The sequence below is a fragment of the Fundulus heteroclitus genome, chromosome 18 (genome assembly GCF_011125445.2).
Source record: "Fundulus heteroclitus isolate FHET01 chromosome 18, MU-UCD_Fhet_4.1, whole genome shotgun sequence".
NCBI lineage: Eukaryota > Metazoa > Chordata > Actinopteri > Cyprinodontiformes > Fundulidae > Fundulus > Fundulus heteroclitus.
The window spans coordinates 8,761,437-8,777,954 of NC_046378.1; the positions used below are offsets into that span (position 1 = coordinate 8,761,437).

Here is a 16,518-nt window from a genome sequence, read left to right on the forward strand (position 1 = left end):
TGAACCTGTAGAGCTTGGAGTTCATCGTTATCAAGATCACTTCCTTCTTCTAATAATGAGTTTAAGCGGGTCAGTTTGTTTTTTCTGAGTTTTTTCCCAGTGGTAATTGCTAACTGTTTTATCTGAAACTTTAACCATTCCCATTTATTCAACTCAGACATAGCCGACTTTTTTATTTCATAAATCACAATCTCTACCTGTTGTTGAAATTCTGGGACTTGCAATAGAATATTGTTTCATTTCCAGACCTTTGAGTCGGTTTCAGTGTTATTATGGACTAATAATGCCAAACTTATTTCACTGTGGTCAGTTAATGGAGCAGCTGAAATTTTACAGTCTGGGACATTTTTTGCAAAGGTCGATAGAAACAAGACAGGAATCAGGTCTTGAACACATATTGTTATTCCCAGCCTTAAACCATGTGTATTGGAGAGTGCCTGGGTTAGCCATTCTCCACACGTGTCACATTTAGGGATGAGCACAGTTTTTGGAGTGTATCATTAAAATGGAGCTGCAATCCTTTTTGGGGCTTCCCGTCTAACCATGAATTAGGTTCTGTATTATTATTATTATTATTATTATTATTATTATTATTATTATTATTATTATTATTATTATTATTAGTAGTAGTAGTAGTAGTAGTAGTAGTAGTAGTAGCTGCATGTACAGACCAAACAGCAGGGGGTGCTGTTGTCACAATGAAAAGGATTTAGAAGACAAAAACAAGGAAAGCTGTTGTTGATGTTGCCCAAACGGATACGAAAAAGACATTAAAAAAAGTGATATATAAATTATTCCAAAAATAATACTCTACGTTTAAACAATGTGTGGTATTCCTAGAAATGCATTTGCAATATATCCAGAATATGATTTTTTTCTCTTTTTTTTTTTGTTCTTCTTCCCCTTGTAAAAAAACACATTACACAGACTGTTTACTTTATGCATCAAACGCTCGGAATTTCCACTGTTGTTTAGTTGCAAATCACATTTCCGAGGTTTTGTAAACGTCACCTCCATGTCTAGAGACGATTGGACGAGAACGCGGAAGACGTCACGCTCTTTCGCTTCTCACTAGCACTGATGGAACTCGTAGTCCGGAGCCTCGAAGAGCTGCGCTTCGCTTCGAAAGCTGTTGACTACGTTACCCAGAATCCACAGCGAGCGAGGAAACGTTGACGTGTATTTTAGTTCACTGCGTTCAGTTGTGAAAGCCGGCGTTTCCATTTTAGCGACGTTTCTGGGGCCAGCTGTCTGGAACGATGTCCGGAGAGATGTCTATGATCGGTAAGTTGAACGACGAACGGAGTTAAGAAGCTAAAACGCGCCGGAGGGCCTCTTGGTCCGCCTGTGGTTGATTTTGCTTTTCGGTGGCGCAGGTTCGGTGATCCTAGCCCTGTTTCTGGCCGGGTACCTGGGCCAGCAGTACTTGCCTCCCCCGAAACCCAAAGTGATCGGCCTGGACCTGGGCACCACCTTCTGCTCGGTGGGAGTCTTCCGGCCGGGCAGCGGGAAGGTGGAGGTGATCGAAGACGAGGAGGGGCGGAAGAGCATCCCCAGCGCCGTCTCCTTCACCAACACGGCGGTGCTAGCTGGCTACGAAGCCATGGATGTGGCGGACAGCAACCCCCAGAACACCGTGTACGATTCCAAGAGATTCATCGGCAAGATGTTTGAGCCGGGCGTCCTGGAGCAGGAGAGCGCCAGGTACCCGTTTCAGGTGCGTCATGCTGGGGCTCCTTAAAGCGCAAGGCGGTGGGGTGGTGGGGGATGCAGGAGGGATGAATGCACGCAGGCACGCCTTTATCATATTTTCTGTTTAAATTTCGACTTAAGCCTAGAGTAAATGTAGCTGGATCCACAGTGGGGGTCAGGAATGCTGCTTCTCACAAGGCAAACACACATTTTAGGATTTTTAAACGCTGTGTGTGACAGAACTGACGCTTCACATGCTCCTGAACGCACCATCCCTTATTAGGGGAAAAAAAATGGTGGTGGCAGCATCGTGATGTGTGATTTTTATCTTTAAAGATTTCTAAACAGGGGGCTGCATGGTGGTGCAGTTGGCATTGCGGTATTTTAATAATCTTTTTTTTTTTTTTTTTTTGCATTGGTGCCTTGCAGCAAGTAGGTCCTGGGTTCAAATCCCAGCCTTCAGCCTTTCTACAGGGAGTTTGCATGTCCTAATTGGTCCCTCTAAATTGCTCTTAGATGCGAGTGTGGTTGTTTGTCCCGTGTGACTCACTCGTCATGGTTCAGACACCGTCACTTCTGCTTCCCTCTCGTTCCGTCCCCTCTAACAGCTTCTCTACTCTGTCCTCCAGGTGACGAACAACAACGGAAGCGCCGAGTTCGTGATCTCCACCAACCACACCTTCACGGTGAGCCCAGAGTTCGTCGGCTCCAGGCTGCTGCTGAGGCTGAAGGAGATGGCGGAGCGGCAGCTGGGCGCGCCCGTCCACAAGGCCGTCATCTCGGTGCCCGCGGAGTTCGACGAGAGGCAGAGGAACTACACGGTCCGAGCCGCCAACCTCGCAGGTTGCTGTTGTTCTGCTTTTCTTAATATCTGCTGGGTGGAGTGAAGTGTGAAGAGTCTGGTTACGCAACCTGCGGGCGTATCGTGACCTCAGGTCGTGACCTCAGGTCGCCTCACTAACGCTCTCCCCCGTGGCTCCGCAGGTTTGGAGATCCTGCGTGTGATCAACGAGCCCACGGCGGCGGCCATGGCCTACGGCCTGCACAAAGTGGACGTGTTCAACGTGCTGGTGGTGGACCTGGGGGGAGGCACCCTGGACGTGTCTCTGCTCAACAAGCAGGGAGGCATGTTCCTCACCAGGGCCATGGCAGGTAACTGGCTTCACACGGTGCCATGCTCCGTCTCTGTCATGTGAACAAAAGCTACGCATTGCTCTGAGTATTTAGCCCCCTGGCAAATGCCTTCTGACAGAAAGAGACACAAACCAAATGTTTGCGTGTTTTGAAATCCAACAGCATGCGCTTAAACACACGCAGAGCGGTTTATTTCCATGAGCGACGAGGTAAAAAGCAGCAAATATCCCCCCGTCCAGTTAACGGTTCTGCTTCAGCGATGCAGTGCCGGGTTTTGTTTAAACAACACACACGGTGATATTCACAGAGACTGCGAAGGACGCCGCTCATTGTTAGTCTGTCGTTATTGTCCCAAAGGCCGCTGCAAAGTTCCACAGCACTGTGCAGCCCTGATGGCAGGGCGCTGTGTGGAGAGAATGCAGGCAGAAGAAAATGATAGCAGATAAACTTCCTTTAAAATAATAGAAGAAAAATCTGTTTTATGCGATCTGAATTGGCTCCGCGCTGTCTGTTGCTGCACATTTATAAACCCTGCATACTGGGGAGGCGTCAGCGACTCTGTGCTTATTAACACCTCGAAGATTAATAGGAAATCAGTTATTGAAATGAATAAAGGCTTGCGTTCACTTCCTTGGTTTTTTTTCCCCCGTCAAAGTAAACTTTGTTGTTAACCACCTTACTTGAATTTGGGGCGTCTGCAGGATTATATCTGGAGGCGACGCACAAAGCACACCTGAGCCACACCAACGCCACTCCTACGACTTAATCGTAAAAAAAAGCAACATCGCATCACAAACCTGCAGGTCAGGGGTCCGTTCTTCGTACGTCGCTAACTCAGTTAGCTGGATTTGATTGTTGACGATTTGGCATGATCTTGGATCATTTGGTTCTTCGAAACTCATCCTGGACTTGCTGTCATAGCAACATGTGCGCCAGCTTAACAAGATTAGATCAGGGCTGTATAAGCGGAGGAGATAGGGAATGTCTGTCGTAGCCATGTCCATTTTTACGACAGCAACCTGTTGCGGAAGGTGCAAGAATAATTTGCAGAGTTTTTTTAATTAATCACGTATTGCGCAATAGACAGGATCCTTTAGCGCAGCGCGACAGTGTAATTGTAGAGAGATTTCTCTTGGTGGCTGTTGTAAACACCAGCGCATCATTTAACAGTGGCTTTTATAGAGGAAAAAGTGGTGTTAGAGCCATAAATAGAAAATATTTAAGTTATTCGTATGATGGTTTGCTTTTTATTTTTATCATATTCAGTAAGAAGAGTTGTTCGGGCCATTTTATTGTGAAGTTTAGTTTACTTTGAAAGGCTTGCTTCCTGTCGAGCCGTATATTGTATTAGAAAAAACTATGGATGGATTATCTAGACGCGGAGCAATGCAGTTTTACCGTGTAAACTGTGGATGACTTGGAAAAAGAAAATTTTAATTTTTTATGGAAAAAGATTATTTTTTTTGGTTAAAATTCCCAGTTTGCACGTGTCCTTTACTTTCCGTCTCTAAGGAATGACACTGAAATTTGGATCTCTTGACATAACAAGTGCCTTTTTAAAATAAAGTGTAATAATTAAAGGCTACCATTTTGTAGAATTTTCTTGTATTTCACTTTTACTTGTCCCCATGTTCTAGTGGGTCCCGTGGAGGCTCTGATATAAAAGAACAAAGTAAATATGAGATTATTAAAATGCTAAATTTCTAAAGTGATAAAAACATCTACCATGACAGTATTTACGTATTAATTTGTCTGCTGCTTTTTGCCAGCCCTCTCTCCTGGCTTTAACAGACTTTGAGGTGTTTTAATTAATGACTCAAATTCGGCATAACCTTCCATTAAAAGCTCTTGTTCTGCTTGGGAGAAAAACTGTGGGCGTTCTTTGGCCATGCTGAACAGCCAATAGCAGCGTTGCTGATCATTGTTTCTACTATCGATACATTTCCCCTTTTAAACAAACACATGAACGCGCAGTTATCTCAGATAACTCAATCCAGCCATACTAATCGTAAACAACAGGTGTGTTTGACGAACCCAATTAGCCGGATCATGATTAGCCGGATGAAATCATCTTGGATGTCTCATTTGATCTCGGATGTTTTAAGCAACGTACAAAGAACGGACCCCAGATTCCTCCAGAATGATGTAATTCATTAGTGGTTCTCACCAGAAACTCAATGACATTTATTTAGTTTAGAGACCAATGACTTTTCCATGTCTGTTCATGTTTGTTTGGTTATCTTTTAATAAGTGAAATAATCATTTAAAAATGCTTTTTTTTTTTCTTGCTCTGTATATCTTTATTCAATATTATCTTTTTTTTTTTAATGATCTGAAATATGTGACAGAAACCAAAATGATAAGAAATCAGTAAGAGACCAAATGCTTATGGCCCAACGTTTCCCTTGTAAAATGAACATTAACATGAAGTCTAATCTTCTATAATATGTTGTGATCTCTAGGAAATAACAAGCTGGGAGGTCAAGACTTCAGCCAGCGCTTGTTCCTTTACACCACGGAGCGCGTCCGGCAGCAGTTTGGCGTCGCCCCCGCCCTCAAGGAGGACATCCACCGCCTCCGACAGGCCGTAGAAGCCGCCAAGCTCAACCTCACCCTCCACCCCAGCGCCCTGATCGCTGTGCCCCTGCACCTTCGCCCACACCAGGGCTCCGAGTCCCCTGGGGGCCCCGCCCCCCCTCCGGTGGTCTTCCAGGCCGCCGTCACCCGGCAGCTGTTCGAGGAGCTCAACGAGGACCTCTTCCAGAAGATCCTGGTCCCGGTGGAGACCGTGCTGGCCGAGGGCCACCTGGGGAAGGAGGACGTGGACGAGATAGTTCTGGTGGGAGGCTCCACCAGGATCCCGCGCATCAGAGCGCTCATCAGCGACTTCTTTGGGAAGGAGCCCAACACGTCCGTGGACCCGGACCTGGCCGTGGTCACGGGCGTGGCCATCCAGGCCGGCATCATGGGCGGCTCCTGGCCGCTGCAGGTCAGCGCCATAGAAATCCCCAACCGACACCTGCGCAAGACCAACTTCAGCTAATCCACAGCCGGGACGCCGCCGCCGCCTCCCGTGACCGCCCACCGTGACGCTCCGTGTTCACCGGAGGAATGCCCCAGGGGCTTCTGGGTAATGTGTGCGGGTCCGACTCACTGAACTGTCTGCTTCCTCCCTCGATGGGAAGTGTGCCGGTAGCAAAGCAAGCGCGTTGAGACGCGCTCAGACCCCGCAGCGTGCGTGTTTAGGACATTCAGGGAGGAGTTTACCGTTTAGGAGACTAGTCAGGACATTTTCACCTATTTATTTATTTATTCCAGCTGCATTTCTCTGTGTTGAACGGAGCTGCGCTCTCCCTCCGCCGCCCTCTCACTAAGCTGCTAATCTGAACCGCCTCGCTTCCCGTCAGCGTGGAATGACTCAGGTGTTCAGGGAGGTCCGGAGTTTTCAGGTAACAAATGAAGGGTCACCCCCGATTACTCTGTTCTGATTTAGTGCCATGGGTTTTTTTTTTGTGCCAATATGTGGAACAGACACACTCAGTGATGCACTTTAAGGACTCATACCTGTGGGCCGTCTTCTTCTTTTGTGCAATAACAAGCAGCGTAGTTAAACGCTCAGTTCTGACACCTACAGGGGGACCAAAGTGTTGCTTATCAGTGCCTTGTTTGTACGATCTTGTTAAACGTGTTACTGTTTCACGCAGGTTTTACAGACATCTGTGTGAAATGGTTTGATCTGCACATGGCTTTCATTTATTAGCTAACCTTCATCGTCTGTTGTTTGCTTTCCTGACGGTCAGGAAGTCGTGAACCACCCAACATTCCCTCCATTATTTTTGCTTTGCCAAATTGAGTTTAACAGATGTAGAACCTGAAGTTAATGTAAAATATGCTTCTGTATTCAAACTGGAGAGATCACATATGTCCTTATATGGAAGAGCTTGGATCTATTTTTGTACGCGACATTTTTAGGATCAGAGTGAAACTGCTGTTTCATACATTAAAATTCATTCCCCATCTATTCTGTCTTCTCTTGAAAACAACCATGTCATAACGCGCACACACCCCACCACCCCAGTCTGTTTAAAAAAAAAAAAACAGCCGTGTGGTCAAACGAAAGGTGAACATCTAATGAGCAACTTTCCATAAATCCTCAGAGTCCTTTGTCGCTCCGTTACAGATCAACTCAGTTTATGTACAATCAGTATAAACAGAATTTTGGGCTTTTAAGGATTTCTACAAACCGCTCCTTCCTCCTTCTGGCCTTACTTCCTCGTTTCCTCCCTTGTGTCGAACTGTAGAAATACCTTCCAATAAATTCACAGTAGCGCTCGAGACTTGACATGTTAAAAGTGGACATTTAGATACTGGCAAAGAATTGGAAAGTTTGAGTTTATTGTGGATCTTTAATCCACAGAATCAAAATGATCCACAGGCTGACACAAGCCTGTGGATCAAACACAAGCATCCAATTTTTGGTAAAATACCGTTGGGCCTCTCTAGGTAAAATTGGACGAGGTAAGATGAGGTGGTCAGCTTCCTGCCGTGGTCCATACGCTTTATGAAAGGGTTCTGGTCGGGGCTCAGCTGTGAGTAAAGTTTTGTCCATTCTTAAAGCAGCATAGACGTGAATCAGGATCCTGTTGGAACACCAGACCGGGTTCAGGCTTGCAGTGGGACCCAATCTATCTGGTGGGCGGACGCTTATAAAGCCTGCCATACAGCAGGACCACCAGTGTCCCAGTCAGGGAGGGTCTACATGGACTGACCCAGCGTCTTATGACCTCAGAACACCAACCATCAATGGTGGAGGCAGTGCCATGCTGAGGGGCTGCTCATGATGCATTAATGATGGAAGAGGACTGCCTCCAGCTTCTTCAACTACACATCAAAGCAGCAGGAAGAATGGAACGGCCCCTAAAAATCAACCCTGTTGAAAAGGTGGAGGCCTTAGAGGACTCAAAGGAACTCTGCTACACACATCCAGCCAGGTTTACACCAGACACTTGTTGGTGACTATGTAAAACTAGATGAGGGTTAACGTGGTCATGCACACGTAGTGAAATGTAGGTGCATAAATGAATCCTAGAACATCATCAGGCATCTGATAAGTGGACGCAAACCTCTTTACTCACACCATATGATTAGATTGAGCTAAAATCATCACCGGAGCGTATCTATGTGAACACCAATAAACCCGAAACATAGATGTACATACAGGGGAGAAACAAAGAAACTGCTCTTGTCTTATAAGCAGAAATGAACTGTAAACAAGAACGAAGCCGTCTTGTGTTTGAAGATGTAATCTTTAATTCTCAGGCACGCCAACCGTAATAAAATGCAGACTAACGGCATTCAGTCTGCGTTGCACCCCTTCAACCAGCTTCACTTTATTCCCCGGCTTCACACCAACAGTTACATGCATTAGGTTTCCCCACATGAAAATACCACAGAATGACAGCAGGTCACAGGCCTGCCTACTCGTCTTGAGATAATCAAAGTGTCACATTGCTGATAAGTTACTCTTATACGATTTACACATTCATCATCATCATCATAACACTGCACGCAAGGTAAAAAAATAAACAGACCCAGTCAGAATCCATACAGTACACTGAACACGTTACAAAAAGGAAACCAATCAATAAGCACAACAGTCAACCAAGAAAAGGCCAATCTTATTCCTATAAACCATCGTCAGCAGTTCTCCTGGTTTTTTACTGCGAGCACAGCTCACACAACGTCCACAGGGTTCTTGCATTGGGATCCAGGGATGAGAAGTACGGCAGGCGGGGAGTATCAAAACACTTTGACATGCACCGTGTGAATAATCCATCTGGAGGAGAAGGCAAGACGTCTGTAAACAGTCTTAGGTTTCATCTCTTTAAATATAAATATCACTATCAGGAACTACAGCAGAGGCAGGGGCGTCGCCATGCTGCGCTAACATTTACAGAGCCGAAAATAAGAAGAAACCCGCTTTGGAAATTCAGCCTGAAGTGAGGGGACTGACGGGGAGTCCCTGAACATTTAGACGTCGGCGGAGGAGTCGTCAGAGCAGATCCGTTTAAAACAAGCGCCGGCGGCGTTGTGTGATAAACCTGCTGTCCAAGAGGAGAGACGGAGACGCTATTTACAGAGGGTCCGCGGAGCAACGAGGCGTTCAGACGGCTCCTCAGCAGGTCGGGGTTGGGGGGGCCATGACTTTTCGCTCGTTGACATGTTTCAGTGTCCTTCCAGCAGACTCACACCGCCTGAGCTGGAAGATCACTGCCTGATGCTCTGGCCGCTGTACGAGTCAAAGCCGTGCTCTTCATACAGCTCCTCGGCGCTGCCACCGTTCCTCACCTCTAGGGGGCGACAGAGGATAACAAAAAGTCAGCATGCGGTAACACCTGCGACCTTCTAACCTTTACTTACATTTACTTACTTCTCTTCCCCGGGACTAGAGGGTGTCTAGACAAACTGCTCTATAAGATCTCCTACTCTACGTCCCAGTAGGAGGTTTGTGGGGAGGATGAGTGCGAAGAGTTGGAAGGACGGATGAAGAGGGAGAAAAACGGGCGGAGGGAGGTTTAATGAGCAACAGGGAAAACGTTTGGAGGAAAGGAGATAGTCGCTGCTGGCGAAGAGAGTGGATGAGGTAGGACGGCCAGGAGGCGATACGTCACACAAGGGATGCTGGACGGGGAGGGGGGGGGGGGGCCTTAATGAGGTTGAACTTCGACATGGAAGAGAAGGAAGGAGAGCAGCGACAACCGTCACAAACACGCACATGCAGGACGCCGGGGGCTGCTACTGCTGGGGTTAAGTGTTCAGATTATTTAGGAACGACCAAAGGAATCAGTCCACCAAACCAAAAGCAGCAATTCACCAAAAAGAGTTTGTCTCGTTTCAAAGCCAACTGCAGAGAATCTCACCAGAGAAGATGAGCTTCTCCTTCATGACGTTGACGTCTCGACTGGACGTCCGGACCGCCGCGCTCAGCATGATCTGCTCAGGGTTGTAGCTGCGCATGCCGCTCATCCGGTACCTGCCAGGTCACACACACACTGGTCACAACTCCCACAAGTCCTTTTATCCGCTCTGAGTAAATATTCAGTCATATCCAATAAATTTAATTATTGAAAAGATCAGTTATGTCAGTGACTCACGTGACAAAGACAAACTTTATATGGATACACAGTCTGTTTAAAAGCCTTTATTTCTATTAATTCTAATTTTTTCCACCTCAAGCTAATGAAATACAGCATTTAGGATTAGAATATTGCATCGGAGCAATAAAAGAAAACACTTTTTATGCAGGAATGATGATGAAAATACCTGCTTAAGGGTTGTTTTTTCTAAAGGTACTTTTAGAATATGCATTTCTAAGAGGCTCTAATTCATTTAATAAGACTACGTGCGCAGTTGTTGACAAGGTATCCAAGGAATAGACTTTATTAACAGTGCGTCGCACCAAGTGTCCCCCCCGTTCCTATAAGGCTAGCTGATTAATAGCTACTTATGTTGCTGCTAACAGAGACGCTCTGCAGCAAATCCTTCTTTTTGTCGGACACCAGGGTTCAAGCTCTTCAAAGAGATTTTATCAGGACTCAAAGACTTTCCCACAATGCTTCCTAATTTACAGAACTTGTGCTTGATTGAACAACAATCAAGGAAAGGGCATTATGCAAGCAAAGCAATTAACACAGCCCCGCATCTACAGAGAATACTCTACATTATTCAGCAGCTCTGACCATTTTAATGAACTGGCCTTGTGTGCAGCTGCAGTTTGTAGTTCTGCCTCTTTTATTAAGGATTACCAGCCCACGCGGGGAAACAAGGCCTTTGCTTTAATGAAAGCAGCCATTTCTAGCAAATTTAATTAACTTAAAGAGTATTAATCAGAATGAGGTCTGACTAATGAACGGAGGCGGTTAGATAAAGAACTGAGAATGATTTAGTTTAACCCGCATTTAAAAATAAGAGCCAATCATGGGGGAATTCTCCGAAACATGAAGATCGACAATATATTCGTCTTTATTTAGTCTTCAGGGTTAGTGAGTGAGACCAATAATTGCAAAGAGTTAATGGTTCTAATAGCATTTAGAGGTTTGGGGACATTGATTTTCCATTCCCTTGAGGAATAAGTGGTTGAGAAAACAAGCAACAATTCAGTAGAAAGATGTAACAGAGCTGTTTAAAGATGACAATAAATACAGAAAGATGGTGGAAGTGGAGATGGCGAGAAACTGAGTAAGATGGATTTTACATGAACAGGGGACGATGCAATGCAGAAAAACAAAGGGGCCAAAAGGTGAAAAACGCACGAAACGAAGATAAATGTGGGTGTAGAAGAACAGAAACCGGGGAAAGAGTGGAGAAGATTTGTGGGTCAGGGGAGGCGACCCAGTTACCTGATCACGTGATAGCTGAGAGAAGATGCCAGTATGCAGCAGAGTAGTAGGAGGAGGAGGAGGAGGAGAGCATGCACAGCAGGTAGAGGAGAGAAACAGAGAGAGCACAAGGAAAGGCAGAAAAGACAAAACAAGGACAAAAGAAGGCGGGAGAAAAGAGAGGTCAGTTTAGATGCCGGCAGAAGCTTAGCAGAAAACACACTTGTACCGGATGGTTACAAGGACAGAGGAAGGGGGGCGGGATCTCCATCCACGGGGATGACAAGAGTTATCAGTAAAAACAAACACTTGTCCATGTGAGAAACAAGCATCGGACGAGAGCTGAGGGTCGATCTAAAGCTTGAGAACAGGAAAGAAGAACGGCTGATGAACCCAACACACCCGACGTTAACTCATCAACTTTCTCCAATCAGTACGTGGAACGCCACTGAGGACAGCGGCCATCAAAAAGCACATGCAATCTAAGCAGAGAGCTCTACGCCACACATTTTATCAGATTAAACTCCAAATGTGGAATAAATTTCCTATTAGCAGGACAAAACATGAGCCCTCATCATAATGGGAAAACAAACTTACCTTTTGCAGTTTGACAACGACAAAGTGTCTGTACTTACTTCTGCAGAATGAATATTCCTATGACAACAGCAAAGGAAAGGAGGTCTGCAGACACCCACATCAGGCAGTATTCATTTGGACTCTGGAAGGACAAACAGGCAGTTATGATTTAGCTGAGTTTTGTAGGATCCACCACCAGAGGGCGCAATACCTCCAAAACAGATCCTCTGTACAAAGCAACATCAAATCTGAAATCTGCATGAACATCTAAAGCCCGCCTGGATCTTCTTCACAGGGAGTCATGTTACAGCTACAAACTTCACAGGGATTTAATTATTAAACTACATCTTCATAGGCGCCTCGTACAGCAGAAGAGCCCGAATACATTGAAATGTGTAGCTGTACTGTGGGAAAAAGTGAAAAAAAAAAAGTTCAAGGGGTATTAAGACTTTTGCAAACAAGGAAAGAGGAAGTTTATGAGTTGCTTTAAACTTCATAAACATAAAAACATCTTTATTCCCAGACTGTTCGAGCTAGCAGAGAGCCCCCGCGGATTGCAGGCCAGACTGAACTCTCCCCGAGCGCCACAGCAGGAAGCCGCGGGTCATCTCCACCAGGTTTCATGCTAAGGGTCCATATGTTGGAACAGATGGAGAGACTGGTCAAACATTATGCTTTCAGGGAGCCGGAGGAAAGCGTGTCGCAGACGCTCTTGGAGGAAAGTTTCGGTAGACGATTGAGCCAGAAAGCCAGCACTTGAGCACCACAGGGGGACTGGTGACAAAGCCGTCCTCTCTGGGGCTTTAAATGACTGTGAAACATAAAAGTATGCCATGCAGAGAGCAGAAAATAAACAAACGGGTGATTTTTAGCTGAAAGACGGGTGGTAGATTTGCTTTATCAAGATGTTGAAGAAAAAAAAAAAAAAGAAAAAAAAAGAAGAAAAAAACCTATGCGCCGCTTGATCCAAAAAAAGGTTAAAAAATAAAACTGGACTTCTATTCAGAATAGAAGTCCAGTTTATTTTTTTTTTAACCTTTATTTGGACTGATCATGACCTGAATGTCTGAGAATCTTCAACATATGTGCTGCTATCAAATAGTGAGTAAAGATTAAAATGTGCTTTGGGGACCTGATCTGACAGAACCTGAAAAACATCAACCAACTTTATATAAGATTCATTTTATTCTCCATGTATGTTTTTCCCCAAGCTGTAAGAAGCATCTAAAGAGAAATTATGTAACAGTGTTATCTGGGAAAAATTAAATGCACATTAATCAAAAGTTTTACATCATAAAAACAACCCCTGGTTTGTATTGATTGAGATATATTTCTTTTACCTCCCACTAAACGTATCTGAATAAAAAGTTAGATTTCTCCAAAGTTTCTGTGTTACATTATGCTACTACAATAAGAAAAAAAAGACCATGAAGGTATTTTTAAACATTTTTAACATGGAGCGCCAAAAGATTTGTTAGAGTTTGGCCTCCGCTCTAACCTAACCTTTGTAAGCAGCCTGCTAACCCAAGCTAAAAAAAAACATCCAAAATGTTTCCATGGAGAGAAACCATGTGGGAGTTCCAGGAAGTCCAGGCAGTAAATCAACACATTATGAGACGCAGCTTTGAAACATCAGGGACATGAGAAACAACTCCTACTTCTAGTTTCACGTTTTGTCACAGATTAAACGGACGCTAAAACCAGACAGGATGGGGGACGACCAGACCAGCTCCCTGCTAAATCCCTTAAAACTGATTCTGAAAAACCTTTGTGACACAAAGGCAAAAACAGGATCAATCTTTAAAAAGGGGGCAAAAAAAGCAGTATATTAAAGTCCCATCATCGCCTCTACATTTATGGTAGTTAAACAGCTGTTTCACAAACGGCAAAGCCTTACCATGAGCCAGACGGGATAAGGCACCTTTTTGAGGATATGTGGGGCCTCTGAGGAGACGGCGGAGACCCCGCTGCACCACAGCACCGAGTACAGCCACGGCTCGTTGACGGTGTAGACGGTAAGGCTGATGTTGTTTCTGGAGTACTCTCTGCAGGCAGCGACAGGCATTTTTTAGAAGCTACGCCCACACGCAGCCGGCTCGTGCCAGCGACTATCTGGGCTCTGCGCGTTCACCTACGCGATTTCCCGGGCGCTGGCCTGGTTGTATCTGAGCAGCAGCCTGCTGATGCCCAACCTGTGCAGATGTTCCGGGCTGTGCTTCTCCAGAGAGGTCTGGATGAAACCAGGTGCCGACCGCGTCACCTGGGCTCGCTCATCATCCGGAGTCCACATCACCTGCGACGAGTAGAAAAAACGGACCAATGGGAGAAAGGCAGGGACACGAAGAACAATGGAGGCCTAGATTTATAACAGGTAGCATCTAAAGTTTCACTGCTTTGGAGATACAGCTGTAGTAGTGAAGGAGCGTGCCCAGATGTTTCCCTCCTACCAGGCTCTGAGGAACTCCGGACTTCTGCACAGCTTGCAGCGTATCGTTGATCCACGTGGCGTAGCAGGGGTGCTCCGGAGGCGGCCTTCGCAGCCTGAAAACCACCGTGCTGTTGTGATAGGAGGCCAGACTCAGCAGCTGCTCCAGGCTGCACACGCTCTGCTTGGCGGTCAGGTTCCTCTCCCGCAGCGTCATGGTGTTCACAGTCCAGAAGGGGTCGTCCTGAAACAACGAGGCGGGGAAAGAGCTTAAAGCTGCATCCATTCATGTCTTAATGTCGCTCCCTAGCCGTGCTTTGATTTAAATCATCAAGTGTTCTGCGCTGCTGTGAGGCCAAACCACAAACTGGGGAAAAAAAAATAACATGAAACAGTTTAATTAGGGATGGAAGGAGAATCGGGCTAGAAAGCAGACGATTTTCAGCTTGATCCAACCTGGACAGCGACCAACGAATAGAAGACTCAAAAAACAAAAACCTTTTTTTGATCAATCAATCAATCTTTTCTCTGAATTACTTTGAATACAAAAAAAAACAAAAAAACATGGCACTAAGTGCTTCAAAGAAATCTTGAAAAATAAGATAGAAACAAACTTCCAGAGTTGGGACACAGACTCACTCTGGGTTAAAAGCCAAGGAGAAAAAGCAGATTTTCAATTCGGTCTAAAAAACAGGAAGCGATGGAGTCCGCCTGACCTCCAGCGGCAGCTCATTCTGCGTTTAGCAACCCAAACTGCAGAGGCTCAGTCTCCTCTGGATTTATAGAGACTTTGGGACAGTCCAAAACGTTGGTCAGCCAATCCAAGAGCATGCGACTGCGTGCGAGGGTGAAGTAGCTCAGACAAATAAGAAGGCGCCTGACCACTAAAAACAGAACAATTATAAAATGGATCTAAAAGTGTCTGGGAAGCCATTGAAGGGAGGCTAAAACCAGAGTTATGTGCTCTTGTTTACATGTACCAGCTTTTTGCACCAGCTGTCAATGTTCAGAAGCACAAAAACATCAGGACTGGGTCTGGCCATCAGCAGACTTCAAAGCTCATGGCCACAGAGGAAACGCCAACTTAACTGTATCTGACTCTAATGAGGAAACAAAACAGATGAGATAAAAACAACAGAAGTGAAGATACAAGATCAGATATAAGTACAGCAGGGTCATATCCTGCTCAGTTTAGATGCTGCTGCTGAGTGAAGACTCATCTTGAGCTGTTTTCACCATCATTAAGGTGATTAAAATAAAGCCAGAGGGAGCGCCGGTTAAATTTAAAGGAGGTCACTTGCTCCTCAACCCAGGAGGGGTGGGGAACGGCGCTGGCCAGTGACGGGCACAGCTAAGCGAAAAGTTAGCATCATAAACTCTTATTCCACACACAAAAATACTAGCTTCGCGGACGTTAAACTGAAGATTAATAATAACGCTAGCTTTCACTCTGTGTCACACGTCTTCAGATAAAAAGGTACGCACACACACACACATGACATGGAAAGTGGTGGAAGAAAGCAGAGTCCTGCTGAGCCCAGCTCAGAGTCCAGTCTCCTTCCACCTCATGCGGTGCTGATGACAAACCCAGAAGGCTTGTTGCAATATTAGTTAAAGGGAGTAGAGTCTCACAGCAGTGCATCGTTTACAGAAAGAAATGCAGAGACCGCGCTCTGCTTTTCAAGCAATGGGATCCATAAAGACAAGAAGATGACAGCATCTAGTGGAGCCGTGACTCTTACTGCTGTTGTCTGTGTGGATGTGTGTTAGAGCCTGGAAGTGACGGAAATCGCAGATGAATATCTGGTTGTGAACGTCATCGTACTTACAATTATCGAAACCCAATGAAATAACATTTCTAAACATTTTCTAAACTTGGCTCGAAGGATAATGCAAAGAACAAAATGTTAGCTCAGCAATTATCCATTTTCATATTATGGCGACTGAGCCCACCAGTGGCGGTGGCCCTCACTGAGCACGCTTCATGTGAGACCCACACCACATATTTTACATGTCCTCACACACTTAAGGTCTCAATACAGGAGTTGTGTTGCCCTGTCGTTCTCTCCAGTTGTATCAACAGTTCGTTCCCTATTCTTGCTGCTCTCTGTGTTTTTTTCCTGTTAGTTTCCTTTTAAAGGTGTTTATGGTTGTCTTAACCCGGTCTCCCCCATGGTGGCCTTAAGAGGATTTTTTTTTCCTAGCAGCTAGTTGTCGGGTTTTGTAATTTTTGCCTATTGACTTTGTGTCTCTGTCCTTTCCCTCATTCTTTTAGTCGGTCCTGCTATTCTTCTAACCCTCTCCCCCTTCATG

General features: G+C 45.4%; 2 protein-coding genes across 4 annotated transcripts in view; one reads left to right on the top strand and one right to left on the bottom strand.

Annotated features, from left to right (window-relative positions):
- Positions 1–1,103: 1,103 nt before the first annotated feature.
- Positions 1,104–6,847, top strand: hspa13 (heat shock protein 70 family, member 13). The gene is made up of 5 exons (XM_012882858.3): positions 1,104–1,284; positions 1,377–1,717; positions 2,322–2,535; positions 2,677–2,844; positions 5,289–6,847. Exons 1-5 carry the CDS (start codon positions 1,260–1,262, stop codon positions 5,867–5,869), a joined length of 1,329 nt encoding a protein of 442 aa, XP_012738312.2. The 5' UTR covers positions 1,104–1,259; the 3' UTR covers positions 5,870–6,847.
- A 1,266-nt stretch (positions 6,848–8,113) lies between these two features.
- gdpd5b (glycerophosphodiester phosphodiesterase domain containing 5b) overlaps positions 8,114–16,518 on the bottom strand; it is a 58,540-nt gene continuing 50,135 nt past the window's right edge. Inside the window, exons 11-18 of one of the 3 annotated variants that reach the window (XR_004933214.1) lie at positions 14,228–14,449; positions 13,916–14,073; positions 13,678–13,825; positions 11,840–11,922; positions 11,226–11,240; positions 9,747–9,859; positions 9,257–9,547; positions 8,114–9,176 (exon numbers count right to left, since the gene is read on the bottom strand). Coding sequence is in view for 2 of the 3 variants with exons in the window: in XM_036149673.1 (XP_036005566.1) it covers positions 9,094–9,176; positions 9,747–9,859; positions 11,226–11,240; positions 11,840–11,922; positions 13,678–13,825; positions 13,916–14,073; positions 14,228–14,449 (822 nt within the window). In the remaining variant the exon portion in view is untranslated. The remainder of the gene's footprint in view (positions 9,177–9,256; positions 9,548–9,746; positions 9,860–11,225; positions 11,241–11,839; positions 11,923–13,677; positions 13,826–13,915; positions 14,074–14,227; positions 14,450–16,518) is intronic. The other 2 variants (XM_036149673.1, XM_012882844.3) reach the window with 2 other exon arrangements.